At 34.2% G+C, this 17,284-nt stretch overlaps 1 protein-coding gene across 1 annotated transcript in view; it reads left to right on the top strand.

Annotated features, from left to right (window-relative positions):
- Positions 1 to 15,524, top strand: part of LOC145686439 (synaptotagmin-15-like) — a 440,558-nt gene extending 425,034 nt beyond the window's left edge. Inside the window, exon 7 of the mRNA XM_081759741.1 lies at positions 14,919 to 15,524. Within this exon, the coding sequence (XP_081615867.1) occupies positions 14,919 to 15,046 (128 nt within the window). The 3' untranslated portion in view covers positions 15,047 to 15,524. The remainder of the gene's footprint in view (positions 1 to 14,918) is intronic.
- Positions 15,525 to 17,284: the final 1,760 nt, after the last annotated feature.

Genomic DNA, 17,284 nt, shown 5'->3' with positions numbered 1-17,284 from the left:
CAATCAAATATCAATCTTTTCCTTCCAGCAATTAAAATATCAAGTCTTTTCTTTCCAAGTGTAAAACATTTAAAGATAAAAGATAATTAAATTGTTTCAAAACGAACAAACAACCAGACCGGTCTTTAGTTTTAAAACGGAATATAAATTTTAGGAATTTTGTATACAAGTTGATGCATAAAATAAATTTTAATACCTTTGTATTCAAGTTTTGATGTAAACAAAAAATTAGTCTATCTCGTGGATTTTTGGTATTGTAACATCTTGATTGTAATATATATTTATGTTTAAAAGTTACAAAGTAGACAAAATATCACTATCTTCCTTTTAAATTTTTAACGTTTATATTTGTATATATATTTGCATATATTTGTTACAGTTTTACAATAATCATTATGAGTATGATAGAGAAACTAAAATTCAAAATATAAAACGTAAAATCTAAAACAGAAAATGAATACTAATCCATATTATCTTTGAACAAAAACATTATTAACTTTTTTGGAACACTTCTGCCACAATCGATAGTGTAACTTATATTTTTAAGTGCTTATGATTTAAGTTGAATTTGTACCAACCTCATGCATACATATCAGGAGTACGCATTTTTCCTACTACATTTTCAAGGTGAAGTGGGTATTCGTCGTGTTTCTGTGAATGTCCGTAAATACAACCATAGTGTATCTCGGTGAAAATAGGTCTAAGAAAATGTTCCTTCATATTTGCTTACTTTCTCCAAGCCTTTTGCAATCCAAAACTTTTCCCCCCATACCATCATCAAAATCTACAACTACCCACTCGTCTTTCTTCAAAACCTCTTTGTTGTTTAGAGGTTTTATCCTACACTCTGTAAAGAAAAAATAGCGACACTTGCTTGGATATGGTTTTCGCAACATACTTTAATCAATATGATTTTTTACATGAATTCCTGATAATATTACAATGCATATTCCTAATGAGCAGTTCATTCTTAATACTTGCCCCAGAGTTTCAGGCTTTTGACATGAATTTAATGATTTTATATGCATATATAAGTAGCTGTGTGTGTTTTGAGCAAAATCGTTTATAGGAAGAGTTATACATAAAACTGAAAAAGATCAACAACAACAGCAGAAAACAAGAAATGGAATTTCTTGAGGGTAAGACATATTATGTGCAAACATCGGGAAGTACCATACACCAAACTAGTATTTTGTATGTGCACCATGGGCTTTCTGCAGTGCAGCGAATCATCGGAGCCCTTTGGTAACAAGGCTATTGCAAAATGCAACCTCGATTTCACGGAATAACACCCGGATTATATGTTCCTTGAATTCCATTCTGTTTGAGATAGTTGTCTATTTAATCTTCTACTCATATTGATCCACAAATTTTCAACTGGATTCATGTCAGGTGAGTTTGTAGGCCACACGAGTTTCTAAATAGTCATATTCTTGAACCACGTATTAACGATTTTCGCTCGGCGACATGAAGCATTATCGTCCTGGAAAAGGAAGTAGTCCAAATTTTCTTCAGAAAAGTCGTCTTTAGCTGTTGTAGAAACTTTACGTACCCGAATTTGAAGATATTTTCGTGCATCAAACGATCCTTCACATATATCCGTCGTTCTGACGTCTTTAACGATGAACCAAGCCCATACTATCACTCAGTAACTGAATATTTGCATCTCTTAAACAAAATCCTTGTCAAGTTCCTTGCTTGTTCGTATCCACAACTTCACACCACCATCGATTCCCTCTATTCTAAACTTCTTTTCAACAAAGAAAACGACGTGCTTCCAGTTGTCATAAGTCCAAGTTGCATATCAACTCACAACACTACATGTTGAAATCCTCTGTGTTTTGTCAGTTTGGACTTTCTACGCGGTTTCTTCTTTGTAATATCCTCTTCATACAGCCAAGACAATACAGTTGTACGAGTAACTGCAGTTCCAAGATCATGTCAAACTACAGAAGCGATTTTTGGGGAAATCACTCCTGAAATCGGCAGTGCTATTGATTTCATTTAGCAATCTGCTCTGGATCTTTTTTCTTTTACACTGTTGACGAAGGGACGATTGTTATGGTGTTTCCACTTGTGGATTACTCTTCCTGCCGTAGAATCATGGATTTTCAGTATTCCATCTATTCCCTTAGAGATTTGCCTTAGCTGCGCAAAGCAATAATTATGTCTTGTTCACATGGCAACAAGTCACATTTCTTACCCATCTTATTTGTTTACAGTCCACATGTAGCAATAATATCACATACAAGCAACGCTGCACAACAACAATTTTGTCACTTGACACTGTTCAAACAATGAGAAAGCAAAGAACAATCATAAAACGCTATTTACCTCAGCCTATACATCACAAATGAAATACAAAATTCTCACTACAATAATTTACGAGACGCACTCAGTGCCATCTAGCGAAAATATTACTGATACACAAACAATTGGCAAGCGGTGTCGAACACCACAGGTGTCACAAATAACGCAAATGAACTATCCCACACTTCATTTCCTTCTATTCCTCTTCTAACGGGCTGCAACTATTGTTTTCTGTGTTAGTTAGCTTGAGAATTGAGGTGTCGCTATTTTTTCTTTACAGAGTGTAACTCTAAACGTCATTAAATTATTTTATTCGCGAAGACAAACGAAATTAATAACATTAACTTATGTGAAATGTTATGGGTTGAAATAACCAATCCCAATTTCAAAAAGAGCATTGTCATAGGAGTTATCTATAGGTCACCTGATTAAAATTATGAGGAATTCAAAAATTGTTTAAATTTAATACTAACTAAAATTAATAGCGAAAATAAATATTGCGTATTTGCAGGGGACATTAACATTCATTTGAATGATGAGCACGAAAGCGTAGAGTACATACATATGTTAAACAGCAATAGTAACAAAATGTGTATAACGGTTCCCACCCGTATTCAAGGAAATACACGTAGTATAATAGATCACATTGGGACGAATATGATAAATAGTAAAATAGTATCAGGGGCAATAACAACATCCCTTAGTGATCACTTTCCTGTTTACATGTCAACGTTACTGACATTAGGAAATTTAAACAAAAGAGTACGGGAAGTTACTACTCGGGATTACAAGAAAATAAAGCAGAAGATTAAAGAAACAAAATGGTCCGAAATTGGAGTGTACACTACAGCATGCCCATCAAAAGCCTTACAAATTCTTCAAACAACAATAGAGAAGTGTATAGAAGAATGCACTGTAACGAAAAGGTGTACTAATAAATACAACATACAAATCCAACCGTGGATGACGATGGCTACACTTAACTCAATTAAAAGAAAGGATACTCTTTGGAAAAGAAGTACTCAAAATCCATTCAATTTAGGGCTTCGCGAAAGATACAAGCAATATCGCAATACTTTAAAGAAAGTTATCGAGAATGCCAAAAAGACCTATTATATGAATAATCTGATAGAAACAGGAAATAATATCAACAAAAAATGGGAGACCATCAAATCGGCAATAAATATTCAAACAAAGGGAAAACATGCGAAAATAAATATCATTAATGAACGTGGAACCCTTATTAATGACCCGATAAAAGTAGCAAATGAGTTCAACAGTTTCTTCGAAGGAGTTGGAACGGACTTGGCGGCCAGAATAAAATCATTACCAGGGGACCTTTCTCACCATATATCTCGAAATGTTGAGGCAAGTCTATTTCTCAGGCCTGTTAGTGAAATTGAAATATGTAGCATAATTAGGGCTTTACCTAACAAATCAAGTACAGGACATGACAATATAAACACAAAAATTATCAAAGATTCTAGTAAGGAAATAGCACCCATTCTTGAACATACAATTAATAGAACTTTAGAAACAGGAATATTCCCTGATGGATTGAAAATCGCGAAAGTAATACCAGTGTACAAAGGCGGTAAGGAAACATGTAAAACTAATTACAGACCAATTTCGATACTCCCTATTTTGAGCAAAATATATGAGAAAGTAATCTATTCCAGATTAATAGAGTTCATAACAAAACATAAAATAATAACTCAAGAACAACATGGATTTCAGAAAAATAAGTCTACACAACTTGCCATTAATAGTCTTTCAAACTACATCTCAGATGCTCTTGACGAAAGTAGTTATGTGATAGGTGTGTTTATTGATCTTAAAAAGGCGTTCGATACCGTAAATCACAAAATATTACTGCAGAAACTACAATGTTATGGAATACGGGGAGTCGTTTTCAATCTTATGAAAATCTATTTAAAGAATCGGTTGCAATACACTAGTGTGAATGGACACACATCAACACAGCACTTGTAAGCTGTGGAATTCCTCAAGGTTCCATATTAGGGCCATTACTGTTCCTTTTATATATTAACGACTTGCCATGTGTATTGAAAAATTCGCAGTGCTGTTTGTTTGCGGACGATACAGTTATATTCACGAAAGGATCAGAGCTTAAAACAATACAGAAATCGATTAATTTTGAGTTAGATAGATTGTCACACTGGTTTCTAATTAATAAATTAACTTTAAATGTTGACAAAACTAAGTGCGTATTTTTTTTTAGAAACAGACATAAAATGCAGAACATAAATAACTATTCTATTACAATAAGCTCTCAAAAAGTAACAGTTGTTGAAAACATAAAATACCCAGGTGTTTGGTTTGATGAGCACTTCACATGGGAGAAACATTGTTCTGAAATCAGAAAAAAAAGTTTCTGTACACACTGGTTTATTGTTTAAAATATGAAAACTGTTTCCTGAATCTATCACAAGAATATATTACTATGCATTCATCCACCCATACCTTTCATACGGAATCGAAGCCTGGTATGGAAACTTAAGTGCTGAGCTTAAATATAAGCTCCTTGTTTTTCAGAAGAGGGTAACAAGAATAATAAAAAAAATGAACATTTTCTTGCACATACAGAACCGTTATTCCATGAACTGAACATATTAAAATTAGATAAACTTATCTTTACAGGATAAATTGTCTAATGTACAGAATTCTCATGAAAGATGCAATTATATTTTCAACACAGTTTGTTGAAATAAAACACTCAGTTAGTACACGTGCAAAGACAAACAAAGAACTTGAAAAACCAAAACCACGATTAAATTATGGCATCAAAAGCATCAGGTACCAATGTATTAAGGCCTGGAATGCCCTTCCCCTAGGTATCAGAGAACTACAAACTTTTAGCAAATTTAAAAAACAGCTGAACGAGTATTTAAAAAATTGAGACAATACCATGTTAATGTGTCATTATTGTTGTTATTATTTTACTATGAACTAATTAAGTGTTTATAACCTCATGTAACTTTGTGTTATCTACATATATTAAGTATTTACCCGCCATCCTATAATATGTAAATATATTCTGAAAGGGAGAACCACAAACAGCAGAAGCTCGGCCTCTCCCTGAATCGCTATAAAGATTGTTAAGTAACTGTTTTGTACTCATATACATATTAATAAATTCTAAAAATTCATTATCATTATCAATATAAAACAACATGGACTGATTGACATAAAATAAAAGGGTATTTCCGGGTATTTCCGGTTGACGTGGAAAGTTGAAATTTAGCATGATTATAGCTTTTCTGGACTCACCCACAGGAAAATTGTTAAAACTGAATATTTTTGATTTTTAGGAGGTCAAAAGGGGGATAAAGAAATTCTCATGTTATTTAAATGGGCGTTTTTTGGACCTATAATCTCATCTTCTCTTGGTAATCCCATCCAGTACTTGGAATTGGAGAAACAACTTGAAATTCGGTATGCTTGTATATTTCCGTTAGTGTTATCCAAGTAAACCACCAATAATAAACATTTCCAACTTTAGAATGGTTTTATGGACTATTGAAAAATCCTATATTATTTATACAGGGCATCTACACCCCAAAATTATTGAGCATTTTCTTTAAGGGCTACAATGATTAAATTTGACACGTTTATAGCTTTTCGGGACTAACCCACAGGAAAATTGCCAAAAGTGAATATTTTTAATTTTTAAGGGGTCTAAAGTGGGGATGAAGAAATTCCCCATGTTACTTAAATGGACCTTTTTTTTACCTATAAACTCATATTTTAGGCACTTTGAATTGGAATAAAAACTTGAAATTCGGTATGCTTGTAGGTTTTTGGTAGCGTTACCCAAGTAAATTACCAAAAATTAAAGTTCCCAACTTTAAAGTTGTCTAATGGGGAACAGAAAAATCTTTCCTACGTTATTTATAGGGGACATCTTCTACACCCCAAAATGTTTAGGCATTTTCGACAGGATTAGAATGATGAGATTTGGCATGATTGTAACCTTTCGGGACCAACCCACAGAAAATTTGCCAAAAGTGAATTTTTTAGTTTTTAAGGAGCCTAAAGGGCGATGAAGAAATTCCCGTATTATTTAAATGGGCGTTTTCTTGGGATACAAAATCTTATCTTTTAGATAACTGAAGTAGAAAAAGAAACTTGAAATTCCGTAGAATTGTGGAATTAAGAGGTACGAGGCCGTAGGCCGAGGAAGCGCGTGGGTCTGGGGCGGAGTCCTCAGCTAGCTGAAGGCTTGCATATATAGGTGTGTGTGTGGTCTTGTGCGCAACTCACCAATAATGTGCTGTTGATTAATTCAAACTTATTGTCAAAAGAATTTAGTAGTACCCAATGAAGCTACAAAAGAAAGCCTATTGTCTTATTTACCCATCATCAGATCTCCAAAATCGTTGAGTTTATGAGCTTGACATTTTTTGCGGATTCTCTCCTTACACTCCAGAATATATATTAGATGGGCTTTGTGGCATTGGACTCCTAATAAGGGAAATGGGGGTTTAAGTTTTCTCACCCTTCAGCAGATCTGCGAGATCGTTACACCTGGACACTTGGAAATCTTTAGTAAAAATATATATGTTTGTGAGTAACGGTAATATGCAAACGTCAAACGGATAAGAATTATTTATTGCATAAATATCGAGGCGAAAATAGTTATACATTCGTAATCCTTATTATATACGCAAGACGCTTCAGTCTCCCAGTCATACTAATTTCCAATAGTTCACAGACTAGCTGAGTTGCGTCCTACCTGACGCAAAGAGATGTCGCTAGAATGCAGGCAATTTGCGGACAAGCCGAATACTTAGGGGAATACTTTTGTTTATAAATTGCAAATGCAAACCATCACATTGGGCTGCTACTAAATTTTGTATGGGGGTTGGAGAGAGAGGTGAAACGTTATGGGTGTTTATTGTCACATTGTTTCTAAAAGTTCCTTGCCTATATGCAACCCACATTGCTTCTGTTATGCGGGCTTATATAATAACCTAGGATAAAAGCCCGAGCAATGAAATAGTGAAGAAACTATTTTAAGGACACTCTTCTTCCTCTGTTTTTATCCAGGTTCTGAATTGAGATGGAGAACAACGGTGCTTACTCTTTCATTCAAATTCTGAATAGAAAGAAAAAACTAAATTTAAAAAAGGCTTTTACTTATTTTTTCCTAGGCCAAGAAAAAGTGGAAAATTATAAGGAAAACGAAACTCTTTGCATTTCAAATCGTTTTGGCAGCTCTTTGCTACACAGACGTCGTGAAACTAAATTTGAGTAGCAAATTTTATAAAAAATATCCTATTCGTGTTCCGTTATGTGCACGTACTGCTGCCTGAAGCAGAGTTCATTATCTGTCTCCATCTCCCTCGAAACATATATACAAGAAAACATATTGAAAAAAAAGAAAAAGGTTTTGAATCTAATATTTCTTTTTTTACATAAAAATTCATTAACTACGATAACTTTTAGTTCATTGTTTTTATTCATTACACTTTAAGCTCAGTCTACTCTTAGAGGCATTTTATTTACTATTCAGAATATTTTAAGAGAAGTGAATATTTTTTAAAAGTATATTGTAAATGAACAATAATATATGTGAAAATCATTCAATTTCGTTCTGACACTCGAAAGTTATATGAGATAACAATTTGCAAAAAATGTTATTAGGCCTGTATTCATTTAATAACTAAACAACTTAATGGAATTACTTAACTTTATTAATGCAGTCTCATTCAAAAAAAGAAAAAGAAAAAAACGTAGCCCCCAACCTCTCCTCAAAAGGCCTGGTATTGTTAGTTTTATTTTAAACCAATTTGCTATAATAGCCTTTCAAAGAGAAGTGCGTTTCCTGGTTGTTTACATGATATTCTTTGTATTTAGTCGAAGAACATACGGATTGACAACATATCCCTAACTATCCTCTGCTTGGTATAGGTAGATGTGATTCGAATTTTTATGTTCCAACTTGGTGCGCGTCAAGTCGCACTATTAACATATTTTAAGTACATGAAATAACTTACCTAACTAAGTATGAACTTTGAGGAATAATCATAAATATATTATTTTGTGGCTTTCACAGACGCAAACACTGAAACTCTCTATCTGGAAGGTATATATAATTTATTCCGTATCGCTATTCTTTCCACAAGTGTATAGTCTAAGTAGTAGTTTGTGTGCAGAATACAGATTCTTTCTTTTACCTCTCCATTTGTCATTGTTATTTTAATAATTTGTAATTAGTCTCCCGATTGCAGGAAAATTCGCCCTTCGTTGATTTGAGGGAATTTTTGTTATTAATTCACATTTCATTTTACTTTAACATTTAAGGGTCGGTTATGCCGAGATTTTCCTATCTCGAATCATCCCTTATCCTTCATAGAACAGCATGATTATGCCGAGCTTAGCTATTAATTTTCCTCACTCAAAGGCAAATCAGGGTTGGCAGCAAAACATTCAAAGAGTTCTCTCCGGCTCAGGCATCAACAGCACATTTGCAGTAAAAAGAATACATGCCACTCTATTTTAAACGTCACTGAGAACGCAGAGTTGCTGTGTATATGAATGAGTACCTAATCAGCGCTTTTCCAATTAATGGCCTACTTTTAAAAATAAACACTTTATGGTTCCATTTAAAACAATATGTTTGTTTTCCTTCGTCGGTTCCGTTGGAGGAGGAAAAGAGGAGAAGGATGAAATAGGAAAATTTCGGTATAATCGTATCCTAACAGTTTTGTTCCGTGTATTTTCTGCTAATTCTTGTTTTCAATAGCAAATAGTATTTTTTTGCAAAAAAAAAAAAAAAGACTAATCGTATATCCCAACTTTAATAGTCAATACCTCGGGAACCAAAGATTTGCACAGAAAAGTATTTCAGATGTTTACTAAAATATCTTCGTTCTAAGTTTCGTTCGATCTGGACCAAACTTAGCACGAACATATTTTAGTAAACATGTGAAATACTGTTATAACATGTAAACATGTGTTGTAGGTGTATATATATATATATATATATATATATATATATATATATATATATATATATATATATATATATATTGTCCTTGAGATTGATTTTTTAAAAGAAAAACCAAATAAATAACTAAACGGGTTAAAATATGAAACAGAAAATTTGTCATATAGAATGTGGAAACGAATGAAAATACTTCTGTTTGGGAAGAACAATCTTTGTTTCATAATAATCTCATCTAGTCCCAATTATAAAATAACTAGCAGAATGCCAAAACCATTGGGGCTCAGTGGTATAGCGTTCACCTCTGTAGCATGGTGTTCTTGGTTCGATTCCAGCTCGCGCAAAGTGAGCTCTGTGGTGGACAAACACCGTGTTCGTGGGTTTTCTTCCGTTACCTCTCGTTGTCTTCATTCCACCATTTCATTCATTTCTTATCATTACCGTCCCCTTTAGCCTAGCCGGCTTACCATGAGACGTAAAACTTAGATTTTATTTCATTTCAGTAGCCTATTCGCATGCCTATGCTTTACGCGGAAAGAATAACGCTTATGGAGAGTACTATACAAGGTGGTTCATTTAAAATTTGCCACCGCTGTATCTCGTAATAGAAGAGTTTGTTTGAAAAATCCCGAAACATGTCAACTTTAGTTTTGAATGGGACAGATAATTGTGGCAAATTCAGCAGCACTGCCCCACTCCTTGCAGTCCAGTGGAGAAAGCTTCATTTTTCGTAATTGGTAACATGGGTCAAATAGCATATCGTTTGGAAGCATATTTGATGCTAGTTATGAAAATATGATTGTTTTGAAATTTCATCCAACACGTTAGGAGAAATCGTGTTTGCAAATGTTACCCATTAGACACAGGAATACTCAATCAAAATTATGTTTAGCGTTAATAAACGTTATGAATACCCTCAATTACTAATTCTGCTGAGAAATCACAACGTGCACTGCGAGAAACATTAGACGTGCCGTCAAATTCCAGTGGTCTACTGACGAAACCTTTATTGTTAAATGGCAACATTTGTAAAACAACATATTGTATAAAAGCCTCTTTAATTCTTGTTACAAAAAGGTTAATATTTGAAAAGTGTACGCAACACTGTGGCAGAAACCACGTTCGAAACTTTTACAAATGGCAGTAACACGGAATTGTAAAATGGTATTTGTTCCCTATTAATCGTTCAGTAATCTCTATTACCCACTAGAGTAGCAGAAACATCCGCAAGCTGTGTTGTGTTGAACATAACGCGTGTTGCCTTAGTCGGTATGGTCTAGAGCAAAACATTTATTTGCTCTCAATTTAAACATGGAGCACGTAATGCACCATAGGAGAGCACTTTTGAGTCTATTTAGAATAATGCTATTTTTTTGGACATTTAATGACTACTTGCCGCATTCCCATGCTTTGAACTGCACTGCCAATGAAGTCTTAAATTGGTAGTGTCTTCACGTTCTGAAATTAAAATTCAACATTCCTTCCACCACTACCACGCAGTAGAAGATAACTACGTGCTACATCGCTTTCAACATTTGACCGCACTGCACCATACTTTGGGAATTAGTGTTAAAACTTTTGATTTGTATACAGATCAACATTGATCAATAGACACAGTGGTCAATTGGCAATTCAAAAGAAAGAGCTTTTGGTTTTGCTGACACAATTGCAATTAATTTGGAATTATAGTAATAAATGCCAAATATTGTGATTGAAACTGTTGCATACAATAAGCTGGAATTTGCCTCTGTTGTAGGAAGAGCTTGTAGCAACATTACTGTGCTAATTTGGCTTGACTTAAATCACATTTTCTGGTCTGGTTGCTAACATTAATTATGAAAAACGTTCAGTAGTCCAAACACAGTTTGTAATAAGGAGATCGGGAATGGAAAGACGAAAGTATTCAAAAATTAAGACAGAAATCACGTGCTGACCCATTGTGTATTATATTTCCGTTTGTTTCTAGTTAAGGCAATAGTGTGGCAGTAAATACGTACAGTTCGAAATACTCAGAACAACGTACACTTAGAACATAAACCTTATTTTATTCAATGTTCGAAGTCGCCGCCCTGAACTTCCATACACTAGTAAAGGAGTTGCTCGAAATGACGAAGTACATTCTGTAGGATCTCTGCTGTTAGTTTTCGACATTTCGCCACTATTCTTTGCCGCAGTTCATGTAATGAATGTGGCTTTGTGGCGTAGAGTTTAGATCTTAAGTGTCCCTACAGAAAATATCTAACGCAGAAAGATCCGGAAACCTTACAGGACACTCAATAAGACTTCTCCTACCTATCCAACGATCATGAAACCTCTGGTCCAAGAACTAACCTGGACATCATCATGTGGTGGTGGACCATCGTGTTGAAAAAATATAATGTCTTCCGAATAAGTTGGATCATTTTAAACTATTTCAATGATCATAGGATTCACATAATTCCGTCCCAAATCAAGATAGATGTGTCCGTTCAAGTTATGTGGCAGGAAGTCAGGGCCAACAATGCGATGACTCAGTATGACTTATGTTTCATTCAGTTAACAACAAGATTTAATAATTATGGTACCTTAATTCTTTGACACACTCTCGACAACAATGCATTTCAAGTCAACGTGTCAAAAGCAAGACTGACTAGCTTGCTGAGATACCCATCCTGCTCTGTTTCTGTTCCCGAAATGTACACAGTGTCATTTTGTGCAATGTGCACTTTCACAGCATGTATCACTAATGATCTCTAAATTAGACATTATACATTCATATCTGTCACACACACCGTATTAATTGCACTTTCACACACAATGTATTTTTGTACTTTGGTTCAAAGGAGTTTTCCAATGCTGTATTACGTGCTCCATGTATTAATTGAGAACAAATTAATGTTTTGCCCTAGACTATACCGACTAAGACGACACGTGTTATGTTCATCACAACACAGCTTGCGGATGTTTCTGCTACTCTCGTGGGTAATAAAGAGTACTGAAGGATTAATAGGGAACAAATACCATTTTACAATTCAGTGTTACTGTCATTTGCAAAAGTTTCGAACGTGATTTCTGCCACAATGTTGCGTACACTTTTCAAATATTTACCTTTTTGTAAAAAGAATTAAAGAGGCTTTTACACGATATGTTATTTTACAGATGTTGCAATTTAACAATAAAGGTTTCGCCAGTAGACCACTGGAATTTGGCAACAAGTCTAATGTTTCTCACAGTGCAGGCTGCTGACATTGATTTCTTAGCACAACTAGAAATTGAGGGTATTCATAACGTTTATTAACGCTAAACATAATCTTGTTTGATAATTACTGTGTCTAATAGGTAACATTTGTGAACGCGATTTCTCCTAACGTAATGGGTGAAATTTCAAAACAATTATATTTTCATAACTAGCATCAAATATGCTTCCAAACGATATGCTATTTGACCCATGTTGCCATTTAAGGAAAATGAAGCTTTCTCCACTAAACTGCAGGGAGTGGGGCAGTGCTGCTGAATTTGTCACAATTGTCCGTCCCCCTCAAAACTAAAGTTGATGTGTTTCGGGATTTTTTAAACAAACCCCTCTAATACAAGATACAGGGGTGGCAAATTTTAAATGAACCACCCTGTATACTATGTTCTCTTTTATGGTTTCAAAATAGTTATTGATATAAGTTCGATTTCACTGGAATTACGTAAATGCTCAATCCCATTTCTTTCTTTAGGGATCACATTTCGCAAAATTTAATCTCATCGTCAGCCTAGATTGCATGGGGATTATTTATAGGAAATTTAAAAGGAATCGTTTGAAATTCGAAATAGTTCTGGAAATTGGGATAAAAGCAATGGAACTTTTAAGACTTCCTTTTACCCTTTTAAGGGTTGTATCTCTCAACATCCCATGTTATCTGCAACCTAGGGTACAAGAATATTATTGTTTTAAAATTTCAAAACTTCTATTACTAATAGTTTCAGAGATCTGTAGAACACTCGAAATTTCTTGGTTTCGAAATTTTAAATAAATCTGGTTGTATTTTCCCATAATTAACTTTGTAGTCTTTACCTTGTAACCTCCCATATTCCTTCCTAGCTCTTTAGTGGGATTCCACTTCAATTAGCAAGATTGTAATCTGATAACTTTTGCATTTTTTTCTTACACATCATTCATCATCATTTTTAACCATACCAGTAGGTCATTTGCTACAAATTTAGAAGATTTTAAACACAGGGTCACTAAGTAATTTAGATAACATATTTGCCTTAACTTAGCAGTTATATGCTTCAATACTATCCATTAATTGTAGACTTTCTCTTCCTTTCTTATTTCACTTCGATCATGCCACTCGGACACACACAAAATAATATTACAACCCAACAACATACGTATATTCATTTCTACCTCCCGTTTCATTACTTCTTCTATGTAAGTACTTTCAATCTTCTTTCATTTCCTTTTTTATACAAAATTTTGGGGAACGCATCTGCTTTGTAGCCCTGCCAGAAACGCCCGTGATTATCCATAGTTGCATTGAACAAATCTACCTAGGTAAAGTTTAAGGGAAAGAATTTCATGTAATATTGTGTCAAATACTTTGACTAGGTCGAGGAAAGCAGCTTATCCTACCATTGTTGTCAGTACTTTATATACTGCGTCCTATTACTATATTTTGGTGCACTAAGTCCTGGATTTGATTTCCGGTAGGAAAGCATCGAACGCATTTCAGTAGCTCAGATCTCACTTTAAATTGTAGGTCTCGTGCTATATGGTCTTGCTGACAGAAAATAAAGAGGGGGTCAAATAATTTGGAAGGTTAATTTGAATTCATCTTACATTCGTAGATTCTTAGTGTAATGCGCAATGATGTTTTCCTTCATGAGCTAGGTAGAAACATAAGCATTTGGAATTTATTGAACAATTAGCACAGGCAATGTGATTTAACAGTTTCTGAAATCTGAAAATTGATTACACAAAGAATACGTAGGTTTATCAGGTAAATATAAAGTATGCTTGTCTGCAAAAGACAATACCATCAGGAAGTTCAATGGAAAGGAAAAAGAAAATATCAGAGCACCCATATTAGCGCAACAAATGAAATGCTGGTTTTGAGAAAATACTTGAATTTCTGAAGACACAATATGACAAAATCTACCCCTCATTCAGAAATGCGAGGAATCACTATCAAACCAGATAAGGAAATAAATCTTCACAATAATAGCTTTCAAGTTTATTATTCTTAGTATTATTATTTTATTTATATAGCTGGCGTCTTTTCTCGGAGAAATAATGGGCCAGAAATACTAACATTTGAAAGTAGATCCGAACACAACAATCGAATGGGATTTTTTTTTATTTGTTTGCAACGAAATAAATAACTTTTGTCTGTTTATTTTTATATATATTTCTAAACAAACAACTGACAGTTACTGTGAGCAATCTGGCCACCCCTCGCTACGTTGCTGAGAAAGAACATAAATACAATAAATCAATTAACCTATTATTATAATATTTTCTCAAATGAAATTGTCTTACTATTTTTGTAAGAAAAATCTATAATACTTAATACTAGAACAAATTATCGTGTTTTTCCTAATTTCTTCATACGGATATTTACATTTCTAAAAAGATATATACATATGTATTATTACTCTTTCTTTGCAGACCAAATTCTCGGACGTCTCGTCCTTGGATCCTTTATGTTTGCTAGAGGAAGCGGATTAGATCATTGGAAAGAGATGCTGGCGAAACCTAGAGAAAATATACAAAGGTGGCATGTTCTCACTGAGTGACGCTTTGGGCCTCATTTCCTTCAGATTGATGTTCTATCCTGCCTCAATGTGTGCCTCTACAGGATACGAGGACCATTCACGAGAAATAAATTCAACAAAAGAACTGGTATCAACAAGCATAAACACAAAATGCTGGTAAACTACCTTATTCAAAACGTATATTTTAGTGTTTAGTGTCTTTAAGCCAGAGAAAGCCCAAATAGTGCCTCCAATGCACAATTGCTTCAGTTAGAAGCAAAAGTAGTTTGGGATTTCTCGGATTCAAGTTATGTGCGGATGTCTTCTATGATTGAAGGTATATCTCGTATACTTTTCGTTTGAAATTCTTTAGTACACGTGAGCATCGTCTTTCCGCTATCAGAATTTACCATCTTACATACAAATACCCGATAATTTATATATTTTTTATGAGTTACGTAAGACCTCTCGGCAACAAATCAATACTAGTCTGGTTTACAAAACTTAAATGAAACTGCACATAAACAATTGCAATAGAACAATTTGCACATAAAAATAATTTGTAATCGAGCCATCGACCTTGCTGAGATTTTGCAATGTATCTACATATCTGATCAGAAAAGTTTTTCTATTCTGATTTCGTATTCTCAATAAGCGAATAAATAAATCGGTGACTCATCCAAATACATGAAATTTTCTAAGTGTTCTTCTAATTAGTAGAGAATAATATTTACACTTAATTAGTTTATTTTACATAGGGCCTATCCAGTGAAACTTCTTTCGACGGCCTTTTTTTCTTTGCGGAGGGGCGATATAAGTTTCGTACGGATAATATTTCCTCAAACTCTATTCAATTACAATCCCTCACTCCGACTACTGTTTGGCGAAAAAAGGCATATATGCCTTCTTTCAGGAAGCCATTTCTTGCTTTCACCTATGAAAGAACCGTGTGATAACAGCGCAGCATTCTAGATCAAGCTGTTCTATGCTCTAGTTACAGTTCCCGCATATTACTATAAACTAAATCATGAGAATACTGTACACATTTCTCTGTTTTTCTTACTTGCCCTCAGAAAGCATCTAGTCACATAATAATGAGGGTAGTGAAGAAAGATTGGTTCAGGCCTCTCAATGTCTTTACAGGATATATTAAAAACTATAAAGCAAGCGCAAGTGTGTAAGACAACGAAGTTTACGTACTACGATGGTAGGACTCATTCCGCTAACCGACTAACGAAAAAAAAAATAAAAAATGTATCAAACGGAAAGAGCTTCCAATTGATTGCTTCATTGTGAACTTAATTCTAAATATGGAACAAAACTTTAAAAAAAAAGTGTTCATATAGCTGCAATTAAAAAATGCCAAAGCTTCAAACATAAAACTTCTCTGCTGAAAGTAAATACCCATCCAGATTTACAATATTCTACTTGCGTATTTCGTGTTCGTATCCATAGCAAAAGTACTGTATTGAAAACCTAAAAAAGAGCCCTCCTATAAAGTTATTCATTCTCGTTTCGCCTATTCCTATTCCCTCTAACCTTCCGAGGGTATTATGGATGCAATCTCGTGGTAAGCCTAAAGCGGAACGCATTTACTGAACATGTGCAGATCGCCAGTTTTTCGTAACTTAAACCCGAACCAAATTCATACATGAAACAATTTATAAAGAAATACATATATTAATGAATGATAACTGTAATGAAAGAATATTCCCTAAAACACATGAAACAGAGAACTTGTAGCGTCAGCTTATTGGCTTTTAGTTCAACAGAAGTTATGAACCACTTAACCGGTACAAATAGAGAATAGCATCATTGACGGCGGTTTTCACTGATGCCAATAAGAAAATTTTAAGCATTAGAACCATATCGATACCTTGATGGTTATAAACGCACATCGTGGGTCAAAATTTATATATGCCACTAAGAGTTTTTGTCGCATATTTTGTAAGTGCTTCGCACAATTTGGCGTCCAACCTAATTCGGGACAGATAGCAGCCCTAAGAAGGATACTTAATTTTCTTAGAATTTCTGTTGTTTTCCATCAACTTCTATTATTCAGTTTCCACATGAAAAGAACATAAAACCAATTGAAACAAAATTTACATAATTTCTGGAAAGTCACGATGACAAAGTCACGAACAAATTATTATCGATATTGGCCAATGAAATATACGAAGTACTAGGAAGAAAAGTTATAAAATGCACTTACGGTAAATAATATAATAATATCTATCAAACATCGTCTACAAACTGGAACGATATCACCTGATTACACAT

Source organism: Thermobia domestica, chromosome 5 (genome assembly GCF_964235325.1).
Source record: "Thermobia domestica chromosome 5, izTheDome1.hap1.1, whole genome shotgun sequence".
Taxonomy (NCBI): Eukaryota; Metazoa; Arthropoda; class Insecta; order Zygentoma; family Lepismatidae; genus Thermobia; species Thermobia domestica.
The sequence above is the reverse complement of the archived record's forward strand: the minus strand, read 5'-3'. Positions and strand labels throughout refer to the sequence as shown.